Source organism: Nomascus leucogenys, chromosome 12 (genome assembly GCF_006542625.1).
Source record: "Nomascus leucogenys isolate Asia chromosome 12, Asia_NLE_v1, whole genome shotgun sequence".
Lineage (NCBI taxonomy): Eukaryota > Metazoa > Chordata > Mammalia > Primates > Hylobatidae > Nomascus > Nomascus leucogenys.
The window spans coordinates 65,044,270-65,072,264 of record NC_044392.1 but is presented as its reverse complement, the minus strand read 5'-3'; the positions used below and the strand labels follow the sequence as shown (position 1 = coordinate 65,072,264).

Genomic DNA, 27,995 nt, shown 5'->3' with positions numbered 1-27,995 from the left:
ATCTGTGCCTGAACCAACTTGGTTTTGAAGTTTTCCTTTGTTTCACGAAACTATTTTAGGGTGGGCTGTGAGAGGAAGCTTCTAAAAAGCCACTGGGGAAGGACTAAATCTCTGAGGCTCAAGAGGGTGGACTCAGCCTCACTTCCTCCTTCTTCTCATCTGGGCTTCCTGTCGTCACAGCACGATCATATTTTTTCACCCTTCACTTCTCCTTTTACACAAATAGCCCCGGATATCTGTGTTACCAGCCTTGTCTCGGCCACCTCAAGGATAATCACTAAATTCTGCCTCAAGGACTGAGGAACGGTGCCTGGAAAAGGTAAGGTTGATGACATTTTAACTTGGCTTGCTGTCTAATGTGGGGTAGGGCGTATTCTTAGGGGTCTCCATATACCTCTCTAGTAACCATAAAATCTCCGGCAACTTCTCTTTCACAAATATTTAGTGCACAAAGTAAAAAAGATTAGCGAGATCCTAGTAACATCCCCAAAGGCAATCAGGCCAAAAATACTTTTACTTAATCAGGTTCCCATTATCTAAATCTCTGAGTCGAGGCATTCACATGCCTTAATTGCTTCAGAGCTTGAATTACTCTGTGTAGTAATTCCTGATGCCTGGAGCTTTCTATGTGAGATGACATTGGGGAGATTTCCTATGTGCTCTGGTCTTCAGAAAACTGGTCTTGTGATTTTAAAGTGAGGAAAGAACCCACATCCAGAGCTGTCTTTAGAAAGACAGCTAGAAGACACAGTATTTTTTCATTTGAGAAAATTTCAAAAGTAAATTTAGTGACTCCCACTGTGGTTCTTCAGAGCCACTAAACAGAAAGGTGGCTAAAAATCAAAACACCAGGATGTGCTCAGTAACTGTATTTTAAAAGGTGAAAGCTAGACACCTCTAAAGGATGCATAGATTATTGGCTTTTAAGGAGCAGGAAGCACATTGTGATCCTCAGCATTTCCCCAAATAATCCTTGGTGTACAAAACATGACCACTGATAAATGTAACATGAAATGCACGTATAAAATGCAATCCCCAAAACTTGATACTGCAGTAATTTCCAATCATGTGCTGTAACTAATGACTGAGGTTGCATGGACTCAGCAAAGTGTTAGCAGAGCTTTGGTCCTGACTCTCTGTGACCTCCATAGGAAACTCTATATAAGAGCTTTCTTCTTCCAAGACCTGTGAGAATTTCACTTGATTATGCCCTGGAGCAGAAAAGAGAAAGTTCTCTTTGACTACACCCACCCATCTAAGAATGAGGGCTGGGAACAGGGCAGAGGGCTCTAGATTTCCAAGACGGATGGGGACAGGGGAGAGGGCTCCAGATTCCCAAAACACCTCAGAGTTTATTGAGCCTTGTATTAAAAAATAAAAAGCAGTCTTTTAAATAAGTTCACTTAATAATCAAGTGGTAGGTGCCTCCTGAGGCCAGGCACTGTGCTTTGGGAATTGTGGGGGAGGGAGACGAAAAGGTAGAAGGAGAATATTTGTCTAGCAAACAGTCCTACTCTTAAGTAACTCCCATGGGAGATAAGAGATCATACTATGCATGTGCTTTGGAAGAAAGCTGAGATAAAGCAAACTCCTAGCTGCTGGACAAACAAAGAGGTTTTGCTTTCTCAATCTTGAGGAGAATCTGTACTATTTTGAAATTGTGGTTGAATGGGAGCAAAGACTGAACTGAAACATTATTTCCTGTGATGTTTCCTGTGTGGGTCAGTTAAGAACATTTAACTTTTAAATGAAAGGATTGGGTACCTTTATATTCATGAGGAATGATTCCAAGTTCATGCCTTCACAGCTACGGTTACCACCACCTAAGTGACCTCACCTTTGTTCACTGACAAGAGGCACAAACTAGAAAGGACAAAGTCTGTTGGTCCTTGGTTTTTTGTGCCCTCTGATTGACCTCTGATTGCACAGAGGCCCTCAGACTCTGGTTCTCCTTTCCCACTCGTACCCCATGGCCAGATATGGCACTTGGTGCTGGAGATACAGGATAACAGAAAAGATTATCATCTGAAAGGAGTTGTAGAGTTTATTGTGGACAACAGTCACAGCAATATACAAGTACAGTGTAATGTGCTGTTTTCTATAATAGACGGAGAACGTGCACAAACTGTAGGAGGAGTTAGGAGTGTGCCAAAGACTCCCTGGAGAGGTGACTGGTGGGTTCACTTTCACAGAAGTATGGGTTTGCTATGGAGACATTCTAGACGAAGGGTGCTGTATATTCAAATTCAAAGAAGTGTGTACCTCCAGGCATGTTAGAAATGAGAGAAAGCAAGTGAGACTGCGGTATAACACACCATGTTTACAGAGCCACATGAAGTGGAAAGCCCTTTCTCCTACTTGGCTCCAGAAAGTGGAGAGCAAGATCGCTGACCAGGCAGGTCCTAGGTCCAGCTCTGGGTGGGGCTATGCCCACCATGTTCACATGACAGAATTGATGGGATGTGGGGTTGAAATGAGGGAGAAGAGGCAGGTTTTTGCCTCCTCAACCTAGATTTTCACTTAGAGCAGAAGGAAGGGTGGAGCTTCTTGTGAGGTTACAGCCATTGTTTTCAGCTTAGCTTCTGTTCCAGGAAATACTGCATTGATTCAGTTAGAGTGGTTTGTTTTGCGTTCCTAGATTAGTAAGCCCAGGGCACTTCTTGTACCGAGCAAGCATCCACTGTGTGTAGATCACCCTGGGCCCTAGAGACTGGGCACCTGTCCTCAGGAAGCTCCTAGGACCCATCTGCCACTGCAGGTGCAAGGCACTGAAGCAAAGTAACCCAGAGAAACCAGATAGCTGGGCAGAGCAGGACTCCAGCATGGCTGCTGGGGCAGAGGAGGGAACGATTGAGCTGGAGGTTGGGTGGTCAGTTTGGGAAGGCTGTCTGGAGGTAGGTTTTGGGAAAGAGAAAGACATACATTTGCAAAGCCAGTGGATGACGACTCAGAGTAAAGGCCAGCAATCTCTATGCTGAGAGTTAGAGGTGAGTGCTCTCTCTTCATTATCCATTTCATAAGCTCACAGCAGAATTTCTACCCAAGCAATAGCATCAGTATGTCATAGCTATGACCAAGAACTGTTGTAAAAGAAAATATGCCACAAGCATACATTTTTATAATCATTTAAAATGAGAGTGCTATATTCCAAGAATTAGAATATTGGTCACTTAAAGCAAAGTTAGAGATTATTTAGATTCAAATAAAGTATCTAACTCATAATGAGAGCCCAATGAATGTGAGCTGTTGCAACTGTCCAATCTGCTTACTTTTCAGGTAAAATGACTTGTCCAAAAATCGTAAAATCACTTAATAGTCATTTAGAATGTCTTCTGATTCTCTATGGCATGCTCTTTCTTCTACATTATACTATAGTCCCTTTTATAAGAGATTTTTTATTAAGTAAGCATCATTAGACTGTATTCTTCATTTACATAAATTCCTAATGCATTTTAAAATAAGCAAACATAAAAATACAACTTAATTGTAAATGTAATTGATCTTAAGCTACTATGCTAGCAAACTAAATACTTAACATATATTTTATTTTCCAAACCTTTTTGTTTGGCCTTTTCTATTTCAGGAGAACTAGATTGAGGAATAGGGGTAAGAAATGATTTTAATGCCTCGTATCTTTTAAAACTTGTTAAAGTTTACTTGTTAAAGTAAATTTGAACTTATGGCTTACTCTATATCAGGAGCAAATAAAGGCATTCAAGAATTATTCCATGGTTTAGTCTTAAAATAACTATTGTAGAATCTCAGTATTTATAACATAGAAGACAAATTGTAATGATTTTGAGATGACAATCCCTTAGATCATTTATTTATTTTCCATCTCTTTAAAAAATTTTTGACAAAATTCAGACTGATAAAAAAGTTGAAAAAATATTATGAAAACTTTCTGAATCCTTTTCACCCAGATTTCCAAAATATTAACATTTTACTTCGTTTGTTTATTCTCTGGCTCTCTCATTTGAGAGTAATTAGTAACTTGATTGATGCCCTTTCCCTAAGTATGTTAGTGTATATTTCTACAAACAAATGCATTCTCTTATATAACCACTTTACAATGAACAAAACCAGGAAATTAACACTTATGCAATATAATTAACAATCTATGGATTTTATTCAGATTCCACCAATTACCTCATTAATATTCTTTATAGCAAAAGGATATTTCTAGTCACGCATTGCCTTCAACTGTCACTTTTGTCTCCTTTAGTCTGGAACACTTCCTGAGTTTTTCTTGCCATTGATATTCTTGAAGAGTAAGGTCAGTTCTTTTTCAGAATGTTTCTCCATTTGGGTTTATCTGATGTTTCCTAATGATTAGATTCAGGTTATTTAAATTTTTGATAGGAATACCAACAAAGTGGCTTTTCTTATCCCACAAAGAGTCTTGCTTAATCTGAGCATAGCCAGCCTGCAGACACCATGGACAGGCCTCTAGCCGAGGGACCCTGTATGTAAAGTTCTGCATATTTCTCCATAGGAGGACAGAGAACCTCTAGTCTCTTGACTCTGTAACAGTGCTAACTGTTTTAGGTAACTGTTCCTGATTTAGGGAGTAAGCTTATTAGAAGAGTCCCTGTCCCACCTCAGCTGTTATTAGTATCTTGCTGAGCTCCCAAATGGGAGGAACTGTGCTTCCAAGATCATCTGGATTTGTCTTTCTTCACTTTTTCTCTCTTTTCTTCTTCCGTATTTCTCTCTTCTTCTATAAATCACCAAATCCTCTCCCCTAACAGCGGCCTAGAAAAAACAAAATTTTTACCAGATTACAATTTTAGGAAGGAATAAGATAACAGACATTCCTTGATAAGTTGATGGAGAGATGAGTGGACACTAATACATGAGAGTTGATGCTTTGGCTTCGTTTTATTTTTCTCCTACTTCTTCCTCTACAACTGCTTATTACTCTTCAAAAGGACGTATAGCCATAACTTTGATTGCACCTCAGCCACTGCTCACAGGAGTTCAAACTGCAGATGCACAAGCTGATGAAAAATGGAAGGTCTTCTCCTGGATGCTCAACACATTGCACCAAATGAGTTGGGAAGTAACAGGCACAAAACCAGAGCCTGGGATGGAGGAAAGAGCATGGGCTTTGGAGGCTGAAGGAGCTTGGCCTTCACCCTGCCTTTGATGATTCTTAGCTGGGTGACCTTGTGCCAGTCCTTGGCTTCTCTGTTTGCAGAATGGGGCTAATGACACCTAAGTTGTCGGGCTGATTTGAGGATTATAAATAAGACATTTATGAGGAACTTAGTATTTTGTGGGATTCAGTGAACTATCTATTATGTATCTAAGTTTGTTTGGGCAAGAAGGCCTAAATTTGGGAGCCCTCAATGGGACACATTTTCGCTCCTATTTAGAAAAATTTTTTCTTAATCACAGCCTCAATTTTCTTTGCTAAGGAACAAAGACTGCCACAGACTCTGTGTAGGAAGGGATAGTGAGCCACAATTACCTTGCGAATGCTCTTGTATGTAAATTGACAAATCTGTATATACAGAAATGTATATGGAGAAGTGTCTGGAAAGACATTTGCCAAAATGCTAATAATGGTTAACTCTGGGAGGTGGGATCTCAGAAGACTTTATGCTTTCTTCTTTATACTTTTCTTTATTTTTTAAATGTAGAAATTTTTTTAAAGAAAGCATGCTTACATTTGCTTTCTATTGCTGGATTTTTCAACTTTTCCTAATAGGTTTGAATGGAGTAAGAAATGTGTTCTAATAATATATATTCTCAATCTTAGCTTACAAAGGTGTTTCTCTACCAAACACTTCCATTCACTGAAAGAAAACAATTTATGCATCTTAAAGAAACTGTGCTTACATTTGCCTTTTATTGCTGGGATTTTCCAACATGTCTTAACAGATTTCAATGGAGAAAGAAATGTGTTCTAATAACGTATTCTCAATGTTAGCATACAAAGGTGTTTTTCTATTAAACGCTTTTCTTCACTGAAAGGAAGTCTTACAGAAACTATACTTACATTTATTTATTTATATTTTATTACTGAAATTTGAAATTTTCATTGAAAATTTTTGTCCTAAATGGACAAAAAAAGTGCTTTTCTTTATTGTTTGATTTATTTTTATTTTTTAATTTTTTTTTACAAATGGCACACGAAACCTCTTTTTAAAAGGTATGAAACAAGCAAGGGATTATTCTGGCCCCGTGTATATTTTATTTCTAAAAATCTATTAGAAGCCAAGGGTTACCCTTAGGAATGGACTGGTAGGTAAGCTCTGAACTTGATCTTTCAGTGAGTATTCACTGAATAAGGCAGATACTCAGGGACTGAGCCATCCTGGAAATAGTATCTCATTTAACCCTCAGAACAACCTCTGAGGTGAGTATTAATAGCCCTATTTCAAAGATATAGTGAAAGACAGGTTAAGCAAGTTGCCCAAGGTCACACTTCTGATAAGTAGTGCTACCAGAATTCAAAACTAGACCTGTCTGATTCCAAAGCTAGTGTTTATCAAACTGTGTTCCACCGAATACTATGTTATTTGACCTGTTAATAAGTGATCTCCAACATAAAAATAGGTTTGTAGTTATATAAACATATTTTTCTCTTAGAGACTCACAGCGCACATTACCATATAACAAGTTTTTCTCTTACACTGTTTTTTTTCTTTATCTTGGCTTTTGTTTGAAGAGCACTTATTAATATCTCATAAGCGTAATGGTCTATGTAGCATGAAAGCTGTCTTACGTGGCTCCAGACTAGCTTGTAATATTGGATCAGATAAGGCTGAAGATGAAGAACTGATAGAGGTTCTTTTTTTTTTTTAACTTAAAAAAATTTTAACATAGACAGGGTCTCGCTATGTTGTTCAGGCTGGTCTTGAACTCCTAGGCTCAAGGGCTCCTCCTACCTCAGCTTCCCAAATTGCTGGGATTACAGGTGTGAGCCACCACGGCCAGCCTGATGGAGGTTCTTGAAGCCTCTATCCAACCTTAACCACTTCTAAGCTTGATTAAATTCAAGAGTAGATTACATGGTGCTGTTAGTACAGGTCAAAAAAAAGACAGGGATGGAATTAGAAATCCACAGGTTCTACCAGCCCAAGCCCACTGGAGGAAACTAAAGGGCAAAGTTGATCCCTAACCTGCATGTTGAGTTGTGGAAGGTAGCCACGGCTAAGTGCAGTTTGGTCACACAGGTTTCCTGGAAACTGATGTTGGTGGCTTTTTGCATAGAACCATGAGTCATGGGGCTAAGAGTCATAGACTTTGACTGTGGGAGGGGTATCAGTTCCTCTAGATGGTAGTTGGAAGGGGTGGGAGGCTTAATCACTGCCCAGTGACGGTGAAGAAGGGGAAGAGGAAACGGAGCAGCATTCTCTCTGGGGCCCTTATGGCATGTGGCAAAAGTAGTGACGATCTTCACCAGGTGAGAAGATTTTATTACTCAATTTAGTATGAATCTAGAGAGGTAGAAAGTGGGAGAGGAACAAAGAAGAGGTTCTTCTTCCTGTCCGTGAAGGAAAGAATCAGTAGGAATGTCCCTAAGTTTGTGGGCACCTAGCCAGCTGGTGATCTGTGGACAATTAGGTTACACCGGCCTGAACTAATTGTCACAGGATACCAGGATGTTGGGGCTGATGTGACTCTAGGAGGCATCTGGCTCAATTCCTTTCTGTTACTGATGGGTAAGTTAGTTATTTTCCTATGTCCAAAACATCAGTTTATTAGCAGACTAAAAATCAAGCCCAAGGCTCCTAACTCTGCAGTGTCATGTTCATTCCACTACAACAGATAATTCTGAGGTAATGAGGCTTTGAGAATTCAAAGATGAATAGCATAGATCCTACCCTCAAGGGGCTCACATTCTAGTGAGGGAATAGTCACTTATAAAACAAAATGGTTAGTACAATGGCAGAGGTACACAGGTATTATAGATACTCCTTAGGGCAAGTGAGGATTGGCTGTGAAGACTTAGACACAAACAGAGAAGACTTCCTGGAAAAGTGACACATCATTAGGATGATGAGTAACTAACCAGAATAAGAGGCCAGAAAGAAAAGAGAAAATTTCAGCAAAGAAACACATTACCAAAGTAAGGAAGGAAGCATTAAGACAAGGATTCAATATTGCTTTGCTAAATTTTAAAGTATAATACAGGAGGTGTTGCCATGAGTGTGGAGTGATGGACAGGAGCAAATTAGGAGGGGCCTTTGACGTAAGTGTACATGCATAAATCCATCACCACAGTCAAAACACTGAGCATATGCATCACTCACCACAGATTGTTGTGGCCTTCTGTAATCCCTTTCTCTCACCCTTCCCGGCTCCCTCTCTACTCACCTCCTGCCCTCCCCCACCTTCATCCTCAGACAATCATTGATCTGCTTTCTGTTGCCATAGATTAGTTTTCATTTTCTAAACTGTTATAAACTGGAATCATACGGAATGTACTCTTTTTTATTTAACCTCTTTCACTCACCATGATTATTTTTGCATTCACCTGTGCTGTAGAGAATAACAATAGTTCATTCTTTTTAATTGCTAAGTAGTTTCCATTGTAAAATTATACCACTATTTATTTATACATTCACTTGTTTATGGACATTTGGGTTGCTTCCAGTTTGGGCTATTACAAATAAAACTATAAAACTATGAACCTTCCTGTACTAGTCCTAGTATGGACATATGCTTTCATTTATCTTGGGTAAATACCTAGGAGTAGAATGGCTGGATCATATGATAAGTATATGTTTAACTTTGTACAAAACCAGCAAACTGCTTTTGAACATGGTTATACCATTTTACATTCCCACTAACAGTGTGTAAGAGTTCCAGTTTCACTACATCCTCGCCAACACTTGGTGTGGTCAGGTTTTGAAAACATTTTAGCCATTCTAGGAGATGTGGAGTGGTATCTTACCATGGTTTTAATTTGCATTTCCTTAATGATTAATGAAGTAGAGAATTTTTTTCATGTGCTTATTTGCCATCCATATAGTATCTTCTTTGGTGAATTGTCTGTTCTGATCTTTTGCCCATTTTAAAAATTGGATTGTTTATTTTCTTACCATTGAGCTTCAAGAGTTGTTTTTGTACTCTGGATACATGCCTTTTATCTCCTGTGTGATTTGGAAATATTTTTTCCCTTCTGTGCCTTGTCTTTTCATTCTCTTAACAGTGTCTTTTGAAGAGCAGAAGTTTTTAATTTTGAAGAAGTCCAATTTATCAACTTATTGTGCTTTTGGTGTCTTATCTGAGAACTCTTTGCATAACCAAGGTTGCAAATATTTCCTTCTGGAGAATTATAGTTTTGGATTTTACCTTTAGATCTATGATTCATTACTAGTTACGATTTCATATGGAGAGAGGTATAAATGCAAGTTCATTTTTGCATATCAATAGACAATTGTTCCAGCACCATTTGTTGAAAAAAGTATTCTTCATTCTCTAATGTATTAATTTTGTATTTTTTGAAAATCAGTTGTCCATATACATATGGATTCTGTTCTGTTCTCTTGATATGTTTATTTAACACCAGTGCTATGCTGTCTTTACTGCTGTAGTTTTATAGAAAGTAATATAATTAGGTAGTGTTGGTACTCCAATTTTGTTCTTTATCAAACTCATTTTTACTATTCTAAGTCTTTTGCATTCCCAAATGAATTTTAGAATTAATTTCTTGAAGTCTACAAAAAATTCTGCTGTAATATTGATTGGGATTACAATCGATAGATAAATTTGGAAGAATTGACATCTTAAAAATGTTGACATCTTAAAAATTCCTGGTAGATGGATGTGGTGTATCTCTCCATTATTTGCATCTTTTCAATTTCTTTCAGCAATGTTTGTTTTTAAGTTTTCAGTGTACAATTCTTTCACAACTTTTGTCAGATTTATGCCTAAGTATTTCATATATGATGCTATTGTAAATGATACTTTTAAAAATACTTGATTTCTAATGGTTACTAGTGCATAGAATGCTATTATTTTTTGTGGATTGAATCTCGTTTCTAGCAACCTTGCTACACTTACTTGTTAGTTGTGGTAGTATTTTTGTAGATTTATTTAGATTTTCTACAAAGACATTCATGATATCTGTGAACAAAGCCAGTTTTACTTTTTTTTCTTTCCGGTTTGGATGCCATTCTTTTCATATTTCATTTGCACTGCCTAGAAACTCCAGTACAATGCCAAATAGAGTAGTTAAGAGTAAACAGACTTATTTTCTTCCTTATATGAGGGTAAGGCATTTGGTATTATACCATTAAGTATGATGTTCTTAATTCTATGCCCTTCATAAATGCCTTTTATAAGTTTGCATAAGCCTTCTTCTATTCCTAGTTTGATAAGAGTTTTCATCAGAAATAGATGTTGAATTTTGTCAAATAAATTTCCTGTATCTATTGAGAAGATAATTTATTTTCTCTTTCAGTTTGTTAATATGATTAAGTACTTTTTTCAATGTTAAAATAAACTTGCATTCCTGAGAGTAGCCCCATTTGTTCATCATTTCTTATCATTTTTCTATATCGTTAGATGCTTTTTATTATAATCTTGTTTATAATCTTCCCATCTTGTTCTGAGAAACATTGGCCTGTGGTTTTATTTCTTGTAATATCTTTCTGCTTTTAGTATCTGAAAATTCTTGCCTCACAGGATAAGCTAGAGAGTGTACCCTCCTTTTCTATTTTCTGGAAGATTTGATATAGAATCAGTATTATTTCTGCCTTACATGTTTAGTAAAAATCATCAATAAGACATCTGGACTAGCAGTTTTCTTTATGGGAAGATTTTTAAACTCCAAATTCAGTTTCTTATTAGAGATAGGATTATTCAGGTTATCTATTTCTAAAGTGAGATTTGGTAATTTGTGCCTTTCAATGAATTCATCTATTTTTTCTAAGTTGTATTGGCATGAAGTCATTTATTACATTGACTTATCTTTTTGATATCTATAGAATTTGTAGTGTTGTTCTCTCATTCCTAATATTGATAATTTTTGTTCTCTATTTTAAAATTGATTACCTGTGTATAAGTTTATCAATTTTATCATTCTTCTAAAAGAGCCAACTTTTGTGAGGTTTTTAAAATTGTTTTTCTGTTTGATTTCAGTGTTTATCTTCATTATCTACTTCCTTTTGCTTATTTCGGGTTTAATTTGTTATACTTTTTCTAGTTTCTCAAGATGCAATCTGAAGTCGTTAATCTGAGACCACTCTCCTTTCAGCTATAGACATTTAGCACTAAAATTCACCCCAAAATATTGCTTTAGTGACATTCCCACATTTTCAACATGTTTTTAAAGCTTTTCTCAATTCAGAATTCTAATTTTCTCTTTGATTTCTTCTTTCATCTATGAATTATTTAGAAGTATGCTATTTAGTTTTCCAATTTGAGGAAATTTTCTAGGGATATTTCTGTTATTGATTTCTAATTCAATTCCTTCTAAATTTGTTGAAACTTGGTTTACCGTCCAGAATGGTCTATTTTGGTAAATGTTTCATGTAACCTTGAAAAGAATATATATTCTGCTGTTGTGGGGTGGAGTGTTCTATCACAATCAGTTAGTTTAAGTTGACTGATGCTGTTGTTCAAATATTTACTGCTTTTCTGTCTACTGATTCCATCAATTATTGAGAGAAGGATATTGAACTATTCAAGTTTAACTTATACTTGTCTATTTCTTCTTTCAGTTCTGTTCATTTCTGTCTCATAAATTTTGACTAGGTGCAAAAACACTTAGGATTTTTATGTTCTTTAGCTCAATCAGTCCCTTTATAATTATAAAGTAATCTTCTTTATCCTTGATAATTTTTTCTGTAATAGTGTTTGTTTTAGTCTAATATAGACACTCCAGCCTTTTTTTCCCTTTTATTAGTGTTAGTATGGTATCTTTTTCCATCCTTTTACTTTAAAATGTATTTGCTTCTTTATATTTTAAATGCATTTTTTGTAGGCAACATAATTGAGTCTTGTTTTTTTAATCCATCTATTTATTCCTGCTTCATATTTTAACTATTCAGACCATTTCATTTACTGTGATATTGGTATGGTTGGGATTTTAGCATATTTGTTTTTTATTTGTCTCATTTTTCTATTTGTTCTTTATTTTTTCCCATTTGTTGTTCCCCCTTTTCTCTTTTTCTGGCTCCTTTTGATTAATCGAGTATTTTTTAAGATTTTTACCTTCACGTGAGATTTCCACTTTGCATATAAAAAGCTCACAGTAGTATACTTCCATTTCTCCCTTCCCAGTCTCTACACTATTATTATCATAAAGTTTACTTTTACATTTATTATTAATGCAATGCAATATTATTATTTTTGTTTGAACAGTTCAGCATCTTTTAAAGAGATTTGGCCGGGCGCGGTGGCTCACATCTGTAATCCCAGCACTTTGGGAGGCCGAGGCGGGCGGATCACAAGATTAGGAGATCGAGACCACGGGGAAACCTCGTCTCTACTAAAAATACAAAAAATTAGCTGGACATGGTGGCAGGCACCTGTAGTCCTAGTTACTTGGGAGGCTGAGGCAGGAGAATGGCGTGAACACAGGAGGCGGAAATTGCGTGAGCCGAGATCGCGGCACTGCACTCCAGCCTGGGCAACAGAGAGAGACTCCGTCTCAAAAAACAAAAAACAAAAACAAAAAAAAAGAGATTTAAGACGAGGTGCAGTGGCTCAAGCCTGTAATCCCAACATTTTGGGAGGCTGAGATGGGCAGATCACCTGAGGTCAGGAGTTCAAGACTAGCCTGGCCAACATGGCGAAACCCCCTCTCTACTAAAAACACAAAAAATTAGCTGGGCGTGGTGGTGCATGCCTGTAATCCCGGCTACTCAGGAGGCTGAGGCATGAAAATTTCTTGAACCTGAGAGGCGGAGGTTGCAGTGAGCTGAGATCACGCCACTGCACTCCAGCCTGGGTCACAGAGCAAGACTTTGCCTCAAAAAAACAAAAATAAAAATAAATTAAAGAGATTTAAATAACAAGAAAAAAAGTACTGTGCATTTATTCCTGTAGTCACCATTTCTGGTGCTCTTTGTTCCTTTGTGTAAATCTGTAATTCCATCTGGTCTTATTTTTCTTCTACTTAGAGGATTGCTTTTAACATTTCTTGTAATATGGATCTACTGATGAGGAATTCTTTCACCTTTTGTATATCTTAAAGTCCTTTTTTTAAGTTAGTAAAATGTATTTTTATTGGGTGTAGACTTTTAGGATGACAATTTTTTTTCTTTAGTATTTTAAATGTGTTGCTCCACTTTCTTCCAGCTTGCCTGTTTTCCAATAAGAAGTCTGCTCTTATCCCTAAAATTGTTCCTTAGTCCATAACAGGTCTTTTTTTCCCCTGGTTGTTTTAAGATTTTCTTTTTATCACTGTTCCTTGAGTACTTTGATTATAAAGTACCTTAGTGTAGCTTTCTTCATGTTTCTTGTGCTTGGAGTTCATTGAGCTATTGAGCTTCTTGGTTCCATAGGGATATTATTTTCATCAAATTTCGGATTTTATTTGGTCATTATTTCTTCAAATATTTTTCTATCTCTCTTCTCTCCTAATTTTAGAGACTCCAATGACATGTATATTAAGCCACCTGAAATTATTTCTCAACTCATGATACTCTGTTCATTTAAAACATTTTATTTTCTGGCCAGGCATGGTGGCTCACACCTGTAATCCCAGCACTTTGGGAGGCCAAGGCGGGTGGATCACTTGAGGTCAGGCATGCGAGACCAGCCTGGCCAACATGATGAAACCCTGTCTCTACTAAAAATACAGAAATTAGTTGGGCATTGTGGCATGCACCTGTGGTCCAGCTACTCGGGAGGCTGATGCAGAATTGCTTGAATCCAGGAGGTGGAGGCTGCTGTGAGCCAAGATCACACCACTGCACTCTAGCCTAGGCAACAGAGCAAGACTCTGTCTCCAAAAAAAAAATATATATACATATATTTTTTTTTGTCTGTCTGTCTGTGTTTCTTTGAGGATATTTTCTCTTGCTGTCTTCAAGTTCACTAGTTTTTTTCTTCAGCAATATCTAATCTGCCATTAATCCAATCCAGTGTATTTTTTATGTCACACATTGTAGTTTCATCTTTAGAAGTTTGATTTGAGTCTTTTTTATATTTTCCATGTCTCTATTTATGTTTATTTTATTTTATTTTATTTTATTTTATTTTATTTTATTTTATTTTATTTTTTGAGACGGAGTCTCGCTCTGTTGCCCAGGCTGTAGTGCAGTGGCACGATCTCGGCTCACTGCAAGCTCCGCCTCCCGGGTTCATGCCATTCTCCCGCCTCAGCCTCCCAAGTAGCTGGGACTACAGGCGCCTGCCACCACGCCTGGCTAATTTTTTCTATTTTTTAGTAGAGACAGGGTGTTAGCCAGGATGGTCTCGATCTCCTGACCTTGTGATCCACCCACCTCAGCCTCCCAAAGTGCTGGGATTACAGGCATGAGCCACCGCGCCCAGCCTATTTTTTTGAAAACATAGTATCTGGCTTAATGGCTTTACTAATCTAACACCTGGGTTGGTTTTCCTCTATCGCCATGTTATAGGTTGTACTCTCTTGCTTCTTGCATGCCTGATATTTTGAGTGAATCTGTGTGTAAATTTTACTTTGTTGGGTGCTAAATATTTGGCATTCCTATAAATCTTATTGAGCTTTGTTTTAGGATGCACTTAAGTTACTTGGAAAGTGTTTAATATTTTGGGCCCTTACTCTTAAGATTTGTTGGGTAGAACAGTGTTCAGTCTAGAGCTATCTGTTCCCTATTACTGAGGCCACATCCTTCTGTGTACTCTAGCCTGTGAATCTTGGGGTTTTCCAGTCTGACTGGTGGGAATAGTCACTGGTGCTGTGTGAGTGCCAGGCACTGCTCAGATGGTACCTATCCTTGGGTAGTTTTGTACATGCAGATGCTAATCAGGACTCAGCTAAATTCTTAATGGACACTTTGGTAGACTGAATAATAGGACCCAAATATGTCCATGCACCTTATAGGGCAAAGATGACTTTGAAGTTGTGATTAAATGAAACATCTCGAAATGGGGTGATTATCCTGGATTAGCCAGGTGGTTCTTATCTAATCATATGGGCCCTTATAAGAATGAAGCAGGAGATAAGAGTGGAAAGTAGCAGATGTGATGACAAAAGCAAGAAGTTGCAACATGCAAAAAAGGAGATAAGGAATGCAGGTGACTTTAGAAGCTGACAAACACAAGGAAACAAATTCTCTCCCTGAGCCCTTAAGAAGAAATGTAGCCTAGCCAACAACCTGAATGTATACTTCTGACCTTCAGAACTGTAAAATAATAAATTTGTGTTGCTAAGGCACAAAGTTTGTGGTAATGTTTTAGCAGCAATAGGAAACTGATGCAAGCACCCGCTGCAAATCTCTGGAGTTTGCTCTCTGTGCACCTTTCTTTTGTACATTGCTGTGTCCTGTAAACCCTAGCTGCCTTGGTCTCCTCAAAGTCTCAGCTCTGCCAGGCTCTCCCTCTATGCTCCATGGTTTGGAAACTGTCTGTGAATATAAGCTGAGGCAATCACAGGGCTCACACAATTTATTTCCCATCTCTCATGGGTCTGTGTCCTTCATTGTCTTACATTTAGTGTTTTGCAGATCATTATTTTATAATCTACATTTTTTAGCTGTTTCCGGTGAGGGGGTAAATCTGGTCCCTGTTAATCCATTGGCCAGAGGCACATTTCCCAAATACGTGATTTTATATTTTTACATTAAGAAAAGGAAAATGAAAAAGGTGAAATGAATTTTAATAACATTTTAGTTATCTCAATATGTACAAAATACTATAATTTAAAAATGTAATCCATATTGAAAAATTACTGACATAATCCTTTTTGTACTAAGTGTATATTTTACACTTATAGCACATAGTCATTCAGACTAGCCAGATTCTAAGGGCTCAAAGCTGTAGCACAGCTCTAGGGTACAGTGAATCATGAGAGTCCGTGTTTAGCTGCTCAAGGGGACTACACTCATTTGAATGTTTCAGCTTTAATGTCCTCCACCATGAAATATTCTTTGATCAACCCAGCTGAAAATCTTTGCATTTTCATGGCCTTTGTTACTGTTCTTTGGGACTTGACATATTTTATCTTTTATTGATTGATGTAGCTTGTGCAAAGGGCAACAGGAAGGGTTCTCAAGAATTTGGAAATGAGGACTGGCAAATGTCACATTCTAAGAGTTAATTTAGTTTTTTAAAATTCTAGATAAAATGAATAAGATTATTTATTCATAGATATGTCTTACTCTATGAGATATTTTGTCATGTGATACTGATAAAGGGCTGGGAAACATTCAAATTCATCATTCACTCCTGATAAACAGAGTAGTTCTTTAAGACTCAATAATCGGCCGGGCGCGGTGACTCAAGCCTGTAATCCCAACACTTTGGGAGGCTGAGGCGGATAGATCACCAGGTCAGGAGTTCGAGATCAGCCTGTCCAACATGGTGAAACCCCGCCTCTACTGAAAAAAAAAATACAAAAATTAGCCGGGTGTGGTGACGGGCGCCTGTAACCCAGCTACTCGGGAGGCTGAGGCAGGAGAACGGCTTGAATCCGGAAGGTGGAGGTTGCAGTGAGCTGAGATCATGCCACTGCATGCCAGCCTGGGCGAAAGAGCAAAACTCCGTCAAAAAAAATAAAAAAATAAATAAATAAAGACTAAATAATCATGGGTTCAATTTATTGAGTACCGGTCTTGCTGTATGCCAGTCTGTGTGATAAGATCATTTAATATTCACATGCACCCTATAAGGGATAAGTGTTGGCGCGTTTTACATAGGAAGAAATTGTGACTGGAACTGTTAAGTTGGTGTCCAATTCTCACATAGCTGTTTAGAGGCATATGTAAGAGGAAAATTCAAGTTTGACCCCAAAGCCTGGGTAGTAAATCATCACACTTTACTTCTGATATATATTCAAATGCATTTATAATCTAATTTATTTTATTTTAATTTTATTAAAGTAATGATGTAGATTTAAGAATAATCCTGAGGAGTAAGACAAGAAGAAAAAGGGGGAAAAGAGCACAAAGTAAAGGAAAAGGGTATGAGATAGATACAAGTATTTGGTGTTTACAACAGAGAAATTCACTTTATTGTGGAAGAGAAGTAGATCATCAGGCTTATCTACAGCCTGAATGAACTATTCCCTCAAGACCATGTGATTCCTGGGTACCTTGAAACTGCAAAGAAGATACTATGGATTGCATAAGTGACCCATGCACTGGAAAAGGCACAATTTTAATGGAAAAAATCACTGCCTCAACATTCTGCTTGATATATCAGTCCTGTGCACAGTTTTAAAAATGAGTCACTTTATAGAATATCATTACCTCTGACAGAAAATTCAAAATTCTGGCCAGGTGCGGTGGCTCATGCCTGTAATCCCAGCACTTCGGGAGGCTGAGGCAGGCAGATCACCTGATGTCAGAAGTTTGGGGCCAGAGTAGGCAACATGGTGAAACTTCGTTTCTACTAAAAATACAAAAATTATCTGGGCATGATGGTGTATGCCTTTAGTCTCAGCTACCTGGGAGGCTGAGGTGGGAGAATCACTGGAGCCTGGGAGGCGAAGGTTGCAGTGAACTGAGATTGTGCCACTGCACTCCAGCCTGGGTGACAGATTGAGACCCTGAAAGAAGAAAGAAAGAAAGACAGAAAGAGAGAAAGAGAAAGGAAAGGAAAGGGAAAAGGAAAATGAAAATGAAAAGTCAAAATTCTGTATCTGGATTTCTAGAATTGAGGACCAGACATTGGACATTGATGTCCTCAATAAGAAAATGACATTCTAGTTGAAAAAAATAAAGCTGACATTGCTATCTCTTTTTACTTCCCCATTGCATATTTGTTGGCTTGTTTTATCTCTGCTGTAAGAATGTTATCTTCTGGAGGATAGCTACTGCTTAGTCATGGTTGCATCTTCCACAACATCTAGAACAGGAAATATAAATGTTTCTGCAATAAAAGAATAAATGAGGCGTGGATATGTTCCCCCTACTTTCATGTGGAGAAGTTTACTGATCAAATGTATTATGTACATGAATCACAGAGTATTTAAGAAACTGGCTGATCAAGCTGTTGGCTTTCTTGATGGCTGATTGACCAGTCCATCCCTGACTTCAAGGGCTTAAGTGCCCAGGCACTAGTTGCTAATACTGCAGTTAGAGCTAAAGCACTGGCCTGGTCTCTGTCACTGTGACTCATCCTCTTCTAAGAATGGCTCTATTTTCTTCTACAATACTTAATTCAATGTTGAGCATTGTTGGCTTGCTGAATTGGACAAAAAGTGAATGTCTAAGATGAGCCAGTTGGTATTTCAGTTCAGAACTAAGAAAGCGGAGAGTTTGGGGAAACTTTCCAGAGGAGAGCCACAGCTCAAACCCAAGGTAATGCTAGAGATCCCTGAACATTTGTGCACTCTGATCTCTGGCTACCTTACAGAGCCAGGTAACTTACTTCCTTCTTCCTTATTCCTTAGGGCAAGAATATCACGGCATGGGCATGAGTAGCTTGAAATTGCTGAAGTATGTCCTGTTTTTCTTCAACTTGCTCTTTTGGGTAAGTGTGTCTCTTCTGAGCATGGTTAGGCTCACCTTTACCCAGCTAAGCTCTCCTCATTCCTCTACTGAAGAGGCTGGCGTGGGGTAAAATGCATGCATATTTGGGTCATGTCCAGCACAACCATCCTAGAAACAAAGGAGGAATAATTTTTCCCCTCTTCCTGCCACAGAATAAACCTGCAAAATTGAAAGGTACTAGTGCAGTTATTAATGGAGGTGCTGTTTCTCTCTGAGGGCTTTAGTTTACTACTACTCATAGCTAACATATATAGGTGAGAAACCTGAGACTGTGTTCTGGATATTGAGTGCCTCTGTTTTTCTTGTCTTTTTTTTCTAGATTCCTTGAAATAATAAGTGATTGAAAGGAAAGTCACCCTTTCTGGGGAGGTTTCACTGTACAAAATTCAGCAATTGAATTTCAGATACAGGATGGGTTGGTACTTGTGTATATGAGAAGATTATTATAAGTTTGGCTTCTCTAGTTTTCTGCCTAGCTAGATGAGCTTCCTCAAGCCGGGCATCTTCTCTACATGGTGATGGTTTCTACAGGGAAAGCCATGTGTGAGCGACTGAAAAGATAAGGAACAAGAAGTTAGACCTATATATGGTGAAGATATTGTGTGGCTCACAGAAGTGATCTTTCCTTGGTATCTGGAAATGGGTAGGAAGAGTTGTGAGTAGGCCTCCACATGAGAAAGCTGGGATTGCCTCTCCAATGTAAGCATGGAAAAGTTTGGTAAAGAAATTGTTCATGAGACTCTTGATTGAGCCAGTTAAAAATAAAGTGATTCTGATCTCAAGGAAGTGAGAATATGAGGAGATCCCCAAGAACCACATTTTGCTTCAGGATGTTGTGGGATTCTTCCTTTCAGATCTGTGGCTGCTGCATTTTGGGCTTTGGGATCTACCTGCTGATCCACAACAACTTTGGAGTGCTCTTCCATAACCTCCCCTCCCTCACGCTGGGCAATGTGTTTGTCATCGTGGGCTCTATTATCATGGTAGTTGCCTTCCTGGGCTGCATGGGCTCTATCAAGGAAAACAAGTGTCTGCTTATGTCGGTGAGTCCTTACAGCAGATGTGGTGCCCCAAGTCGGGGAGATGGTGCCTAAATCCCAGGCAAGATGTTTCTTGGTAGATCACTTATAGACACAGAAAGATCCTAGGAAAATGAGATTAGTACCTTAGATCAGCCAAGTCTGCCCAGACCAATAGTATATTATGTATGACTAGGGTCCCATGGACAGGTGAAAGAGGGCATTGCTATCCCCCTTGTAGCCATTTTTACACTACTAATAATAACTTTTGCCATTATTATAATTCCCCTTTACAGCACTTTATTTTTTCTTTATGTCTGGATGAAATCAGGTATCATCCATCTTCCAAAATCCTCCTCATGCTAGCTATTATTATGTACTTTCAGATTCTGACTCAGAGTTGCTAACTAATGGAAAATAATTTCTAGACTCTTTCCTCCCCAAATGCCAAAGGATGCTTCCTTAACTCATATCTGCACAAGATACTCTGTAGAGAGATCCAACTTAGGTGAGGGCTCTGGCTGTAGCCATTGAGGTCTAATGTGAGAGATGCTAGAGCCTTTTGCATGTTCCCTATCAGGTACTATCCTGAGGAGTACCTTAAGGCTTAGGTTTTGCCTGTAAGCACAGTGCCTGCAGAGCACTGAGCTCTACATTTCTCTAGAGTTCCCAGAACAGAGCTTGGTGTAACAGTGCCACTCTACCAATAGGCGTGGGTTTCTAATCACCTTGGTTCTTCCTTAAGTCAGTTGGTTAATCTTTTTTCCATTACGGTTCAACATTTTGGTGGTGGTTTTTTTTTTTCTTTATTTTTTTTCTTGTTGTTGTTGTTTTGGAGATGGAGTTTCACTCTTGTTGCCCAGGCTGGAGTGCAATGGCATCATCTCAGCTCACCACAGCTTCCGCCTCCCGGGTTCAAGCCATTCTCCTGCCTCAGCCTCCTGAGTAGCTGGGATTACAGGCATGTGCCACCATGCCCGGCTAATTTTGTATTTTTAGTAGAGACAGGGTTTCTCCATATTGGTCAAGCTGGTTTCTAACTCCCGACCTTAGGTAATCCACCTGCCTTGGCCTCCCAAAGTGTTGGGATTATAGGCGTAAGCCACTGCGCCCAGTCGGTATGGGTCAACCCTTAAACTGGAGCCAAGAGAAAGAATTTTAAAAAAAAGTCCCTCTTCTCAGATATTTCTCAGACTAATGGCAAAGGATGGAAGATAGCAGACATGGGGTAAAGTAAATGTTAAGCAGTCAAAATTAACGTTGGGGTAAAAAAGGTGAAGGAGAAGGAATAAGTGAAAATGTTTTCTGTTGTGTATTATTAGCATAAAAGGAATAAGCATTGAAAGCTGGAAACAAATACGAGTTAGAACCATGGCTAGGACCCTTCTTTCCACCATTGTACAGGGCTCCTCTCAGCCACTACCGGCAGTCCTCCACCCAGAGGTATCCCTGATCTTGTAGAAAGGACCAGGCCCCAAATGATCTAGTTTACCGACCTTTTGCTTAACTGCTTCAAATGGCAGATGTCTAAATTACTTAACTTATTCAACAGGTGGTGTTGTGTATGTAGTATGCATGTAGTGCTCTGATAGGCACAGCAGGTAGGAGAGAGCAAAGAAGACAGTTGATCTGCCCTCTAGAGTCTAATTGTAGAAAAAGAACACATATTTTCACAAAACAAAAGAAGGCTTACAACGGCCCGAGGAGGCAGAACAGGAACATACTGCACGTGTGCAAATGCCCCTGGATGCTCCCAGAGCTGAGTGGGAGTGGGACGAGAATAGGGATCAGTGCGGTGAGAATGTATCTGCTTTGTCCCAGTTCTTCATCCTGCTGCTGATTATCCTCCTTGCTGAGGTGACCTTGGCCATCCTGCTCTTTGTATATGAACAGAAGGTAAGTTATAAAGACAACAACTCATTGTCTTAATACTGAAAGTGGGGAGTATGCAGTGGAGAAGTTGGTACAAAATTACAAAATAAGTCCTATAATAGAGATAGAAATGAGGTGGAAGGATAGAGGAAACAGAGAGTAATTGTAATTGGGGGGAGAAAAAATTTTTATGAAAGAGATTGTATCTGAGTGGTATCTTGAGAGGTGCCTGGAAAGAACAGTAAAACAAGTGTCTCTTCCTCTATTGCTTTCCTCTGTGTATTTGGCAGGAGAGAATGTCTGCCTCAGTGCCTAAGGATAGTCCTTGCTTTAATTGCCCCTTTTCCTCCCTTGTAAAGCCAGAGCTCTAGAAGAAAGCAAGCCTACTAAATACTTCCTCCTTCAATGCCACCTCATGCTCAGCATGTATGCCCATAGATAAACACCCTCCCCTCACCCTTAGTTCTGAGAAGACCATTTGGAAGGGAGGAGCAAGTGGAACCACTAACCTATACTGGAAATTCCTTATTCCTTGAACTCACCTGCTTTTTACCATGTCCCCTCTGCTGGAATGTGCCTGCCCAGCTGAATGAATATGTGGCTAAGGGTCTGACCGACAGCATCCACCGTTACCACTCAGACAATAGCACCAAGGCAGCGTGGGACTCCATCCAGTCATTTGTGAGTACAGGTGGAATCCTCTTCAGATCAGCCCAGACTTCATTTTCAAGCCTAAATCCTTGGGGGCTAGTTCCTTTTTCTGGAAGTTTCAGAATCTAAGGTCCACATCCCTGAATCCCAGAATAACACCTTGGCTATCACAAACATGGGAGCCCAGTAATTAGTCTGATTAGTACAAAGTTCTCTACATTCTCTCTTTCATCCTTTTCTAACATGAATAGGTTTATTATCTAAGTTCTACTAGGATGTGAAGAAGACCCAAACACAGCAAAGTGGATTAGTTTATGTATTTTCCAAAATTTTACTGAAAACAGCATTGTATAACACAAGAAATTGCCATTGAATTCCTGAGTTGCCCAAATCAGGCTTGTTACCTAGCCCACCAACACCCCATTCCTCATGTGCTGTTTCCACCCACAAACATGTATATGTATCTGTACAGCATATACAAGCTCTGCATTCCTGACGTGATGTGTTGGGAGATAAAGATGGAGCTTTGCACCAGTATAATCTATCTGTGTCTCAAAACAGTACCACTATGACCACACGCCAGCTTAGTGTGGAGTAGAAGAAATGGCACAGGAATGAGAGCCTGGAGACCAGAATTGGGTAGCCCTGGGGTAGTCACTTAACTTATTTAGATCTCCAATTCTTTATTTTTTCAATTCAGTTTAGAAAACTTTTTATTATATAATTTTTAGAAATATACAAAAGTAAAGAGAAAAACAGAAAAATGAATCTCCCAACTCTTCAACAGTTAACATTTTCCAGTGTCATCTCATCTAATTCCCCACACTTTTTTCGTTAGAATACGTTAAAGCAAATACTAGACAATATATTATTTCACCCACTAAATATAAAAGAACTTCTTTTTAATACACCTAAAATTTTATAATTTCTTAATACCACTAATAAAGTCTATAATTAAATTTCCCTAATTTTCTCAAAAAATTTTAGTTTACTTGTTCAAATCAAGATCTTAACAAGGCCTATGTGTTTATATTTGAATGATAGGTCTCTCTATTTATCTTTTAATCTATAATAGTACACCTCTTTGTTCTTGCTCTTTGTAGAAAGAAATTAGGCTATTTGTCCTTTAGACTTCTCCACTCTCTAGATCTGGCTAGTTGCTTCCTCGAGTATTTTGGTATCAGGGAGTCTCTGTCTCCCATAAGCCCCATGAATTTAAAAGTTTGATGTGGTTTTTGTTTTGTGGTAAGGTTGCCATAGCTGTCACTTCCTGTTGCATCGTGTAAGCAGGTACATAATGTCTGACGGTCCTCCTTACTGTGATCTTAAGACACAGTAAGATTGGTTGGTGGGTCCAGGGGTGGTCAGCCTAATCCCTCCATTATGCAGTCCCTGGGTGCCTTATTCTTGATCTGTAAAATGTGACTAGATTAAGCACAGGGGTCTCTACTCCACAGGGATCTTATGTGAATGAAATGGTATAACAGATTAGAAAGCACTTTGTTTCAAGGAGCCCATAGTAATCAGACCAATTCTGGACTTCTGCTATAGAGTCAGATCTGAAAGGCCCACCTTTTCCTCTAAGGTCCACAGCCTTTTTTCACTGTTGACTTTCTAACCATCATCATTTTGGGGGTTTGGCTTTTAGCTGCGGTGTTGTGGTATAAATGGCACGAGTGATTGGACCAGCAGCCCACCAGCATCTTGCCCCTCAGATCCAAAAGTGGAGGTAATTTTGTTGGCAATGTTTCTGTTATTGACCTCTTTGTTTAAATGTTTAATTACCTTGGAAACTGCAGTCATAGAGGACCTGGACCTTCTGTCGAGAAACAGGGGACCTTGAATAAAAGAGAGGCCAGGGCAACCACCTTGGGTAATTAGAAAAGTCAGAAAAACATAGGAACAAACTCATTTAGACTGGAGACACTGTGACTGATCTTGCTACACTAGACTATTACATTAGAGGGGAACAGTTACTTTTGTGTGAAAGTAGGAGAGGGTTGTGTCTAGATATTTCTTAAGCAAGAAGTAGGTCTCCTTATGGTTAAAAGTGAAATGTATGGGGTTGAGATAGAAAAGTTTCTCCCTCTCCCTCTTCCTCTGCTCTTCTTCCTTGGAGATGGCAGAATCCAGCCCCTTAGGAAAATGAATCATAGGTGAAGGAGTAAGGAGTTGAGGGAGACAGAGTTAGTGGAACTACTGAAACAACCTGTCCAATTCATTTGGACCTCCAGAATAGGCTCTGAGAGGAAGCCACAACTATCTTCCAACTAGACCAAATCCCTGAGGTCTTGCCTCCTCGTGTTATCTGCTCCTGAAGGGGTTTGGAAATCTCCAGGATTTTTCAGGTTTGTGGACAAAGACTAGGACACCCACTGACCAGCAACTGTCCTGGCGCTTGGTAGGGCTATGATGGATTTACTGAATGTTGAAGCAGAAAGTGAAATGCAAACCAATTTTAGTATTGCATGCCCTATGTTAATCTCTGGTCAGCACTGAGTGTTCAAAGACAGTAGGACGTCGGTTGCTGACCTGCCTCTTAGAAGCTAGTTTAACTCAGTGGGTAAGGATCTAGGACTTCTACATTAGGTACCACTGTAATGATAACAACACCAGAAAAGTCTCTAGTTTAATATTTCCCACCTTATGCTTGTTTCTTCATTCATGCAAAGAAAATAAAAATATGATACCTAAGTCTCTTGTATTACATAAAGCAAAATGCAAAGCACTGTATCTTCCAAATAATCCTCTTGATATGGTGGAATTATAGAGTAGTATCATTTGTAACTGAAATGTTTTCTAGGGTTGCTATGCGAAAGCAAGACTGTGGTTTCATTCCAATTTCCTGTATATCGGAATCGTCACCATCTGTGTATGTGTGATTGAGGTAAGAGCTTAACCACAGGATTATTGTGAGGATTACATGAATTAAGTCAGGTAAGATTTCAGAATAATACCAGGTACACGGTATTTACATAATAAATGTTAGCTATTTTTGCTAATATCTGAATTCCCCCAGGCAAGTAGCAAATAATGTAATTAACAATTTGCTTTAAGGTATATAGAAAATGTGCTATAAGAACACCTCTCAGCCGGGCGTGGTGGCTCACGCCTGTAATCCCAGCACTTTGGGAGGCCGAGGCAGGAGGATCACGAGGTCAGGAGATCGAGACCATCCTAGCTAACATGGTGAAACCCCATCTCTACCAAAAATACAAAAAATTAGCCGGAAGTAGTGGCAGGCACCTGTAGTCCCAGGTACTCAAGAGGCTGGGGCAGGAGAATGGCGTGAACCCGGGAGGCAGAGCTTGCAGTGAGTCGAGATCGCGCCACTGCACTCCGGCCTGGGCGACAAAGCGAGACTCCGTCTCTAAAAAAAAAGAAAAGAAAAAAAAAAGAACATCTCTCTGGTCAATTCATTCCTCAGAGATATGAGTGATTCACATGATTCACAGTCAAACAAAAAGCCACCAAGCAGAATCCCACTTTGATCCCTCCTCAGCTGGTCTGAAAAATATGAATTAATAAAGCATTTCATTTGAAAACCTGATCTTGCATGTTAAGGGGCTGATGACGAAAATTGCAATCAATTTCTTCTTTGTTTCTGTGCTTAGTTTGACAAGTGATGGGTGAATTGAGGGTAGTTTTCTGTCCTTTTTAATAAAAAAGGACAAAAATAATGTGATCTTTCTAACATTTTTCCACCCAAGTGTTGGGTATATCATAGATTAGTTAAAACTCAACCAGGAAGCTCAGAGAAAATGATTTTTCTCTGTTTGGAAACAAAGGAGGCACAGAGCATGGATAGAGATAACTCATTGCACAGTGTTCAGTGAGCAGAATATGACCATCCTAGCAGCAGGGCTTCTGTGGCTTCCTCAGAAGATAAAACATGCTCCAGTACTTTACAGCCTGTTATCTTGTCATCATTGACCCCGTTTCTCTCCCCACTGCTATTCTTTAACTAAAGGAAAGAGCTCCTGAGAGAAACTTGAAAGTAATGGTTGGAAGGGTGGTTTCAGTGTAATGGATACATTCTTTTTCTCAGAGGCCAGTCCCAGGCATTGTGAAAGAAATGGTTTTCTTATGAAGACTTCAAATTTTCCCAACTCTTTTCACAGGTGTTGGGGATGTCCTTTGCACTGACCCTGAACTGCCAGATTGATAAAACCAGCCAGACCATAGGGCTATGATCTGCAGTTGTCCTGTGGTGAAGAGACTTGTTTCATCTCTGGAAATGCAAAACCATTTATAGCATGAAGCCCTACATGATCACTGCGGGATGATCCTCCTCCCATCCTTACCCTTTTTAGGTCCCTGTCTTATACAACCAGAGAAGTGGGTGTTGGCCAGGCACATCCCATCTCAGGCAGCAAGACAATCTTTCACTCACTGATGGCAGCAGCCATGCCTCTCGAAGTGGTGAAACTAGTATCTGAGCCTCTTTTAGACAAGAGAGGCAAAGAGAAACGGGATCTAATGGCCCAAAATCAAAGTGTGAACCCAGGATATGAATTTTTGCATCTTCCCATTGTCGAATTAGTCTCCAGCCTCTAAATAATGCCCAGTCTTCTCCCCAAAGTCAAGCAAGAGACTAGTTGAAGGGAATTCTGGGGCCAGGCTCACTGGACCATTGTCACAACCCTCTGTTTCTCTTTGACTAAGAGCCCTGGCTACAGGAATTACACAATTCTCTTTCTCCAAAGGGCAAGATCTCATTTCAATTTCTTTATTAGAGGGCCTTATTGATGTGTTCTAAGTCTTTCCAGAAAAAAACTATCCAGTGATTTATATCCTGACTTCAACCAGTAGTCACTTAGGCTGATAATCACAGTAAGAAGACTTCTGGTGTTATCTCTCTATCAGATAAGATTTTGTTAATGTACTATTTTACTCTTCAATAAATAAAAGTTTATTATCTCAATCACAACATTCCTATATATCAAACACTCCTTCCATGACCCAGCCTGATTACCCTGATTTGTACACCAAACCAGGTGTATTAATTATCTACTGCTGCATAAAAAATTACTCCAAAATTTAGTGGCTGAGGACAACAAACATTTATTATCTCATGGTGTTTGTGGGTCAGGAATCTAGGAGCAGCTTAGCTGGGTGATTCTGCTTCACGGTCTCTCATGTAACTGTAAGCAACATGTCAGCCTGGGCTGCAGTAACCTTAAGGCTCAACTGAAAGAGGATCTACTTTCAAGCTCTCTCACCTGGCTGTTGGCAAGCCTCAGATCTTTGCCACTTGTGCCTTTCCACAGGGCTTCCTTATGACATGGAAGCTGGCTTCCCCCCATTTAAAGACATCCAAGAAAGAGCATGAGATTCGGCACCCAAAACAGAAGCCACAGTTTGTTGTTTTTGTTGTTGTTTTGAGATGGAGACTCACTTTGTCACATAGGCTGGAGTGCAGTGGCACAATCTCGGCTCACTGCAACCTCCACCTCCCAAGTTCAAGCGATTCTCCTGCTTCAGCCTCCTGACTGGGACCACAGGTGTGTGCCACCATGCCTGACTAATTTTTTTTGTATTTTTAGTAGAGATGGGGTTTTACCATGTTGGCCAGGCTGGTCTTGAACTCCTGACCTCTGGTGATCCACCCGCTTCAGCCTCCCAAAGTGTTGGGATTACAGGTGTGAGCCATGCCACAGTTTTTTTTATAACCTCAGATGTGCCACCACATCAGTTCTGCCATATACTGTTTTTAAAAAGTGAGTTGAATTGTTCAGCTCACACTCAAAAAAAAAAAAAGATTATAGACAAGGGTGTAAATCTGTAGCGGATAGAGATCACTGGAGGTCATCTAAGAGGTTGCCAACCCCACCATATTTGTTTGGTC

General features: G+C 39.2%; 1 protein-coding gene across 1 annotated transcript; it reads left to right on the top strand.

The window, feature by feature from the left end:
• Window positions 1-145: 145 nt before the first annotated feature.
• On the top strand, window positions 146-27,077 carry CD53 (CD53 molecule). The gene is made up of 8 exons (XM_030824863.1): window positions 146-319; window positions 18,506-18,585; window positions 19,460-19,648; window positions 21,446-21,520; window positions 22,082-22,177; window positions 23,796-23,876; window positions 24,951-25,034; window positions 26,269-27,077. Exons 2-8 carry the CDS (start codon window positions 18,523-18,525, stop codon window positions 26,338-26,340), a joined length of 660 nt encoding a protein of 219 aa, XP_030680723.1. The 5' UTR covers window positions 146-319; window positions 18,506-18,522; the 3' UTR covers window positions 26,341-27,077.
• Window positions 27,078-27,995: the final 918 nt, after the last annotated feature.

What these genes read in the sequence shown, in the direction of transcription:
- CD53 (XM_030824863.1), top strand. Translation starts at nt 18,523, where the DNA reads ATGGGCATGAGTAGCTTGAAATTGCTGAAGTATGTCCTGTTTTTCTTC. An exon ending in TCTTTGTATATGAACAGAAG is followed by an intron (nt 21,521 to 22,081) that starts GTAAGTTATAAA and finishes GTGCCTGCCCAG; the next exon opens with CTGAATGAATATGTGGCTAA. An exon ending in GGGACTCCATCCAGTCATTT is followed by an intron (nt 22,178 to 23,795) that starts GTGAGTACAGGT and finishes TTTGGCTTTTAG; the next exon opens with CTGCGGTGTTGTGGTATAAA.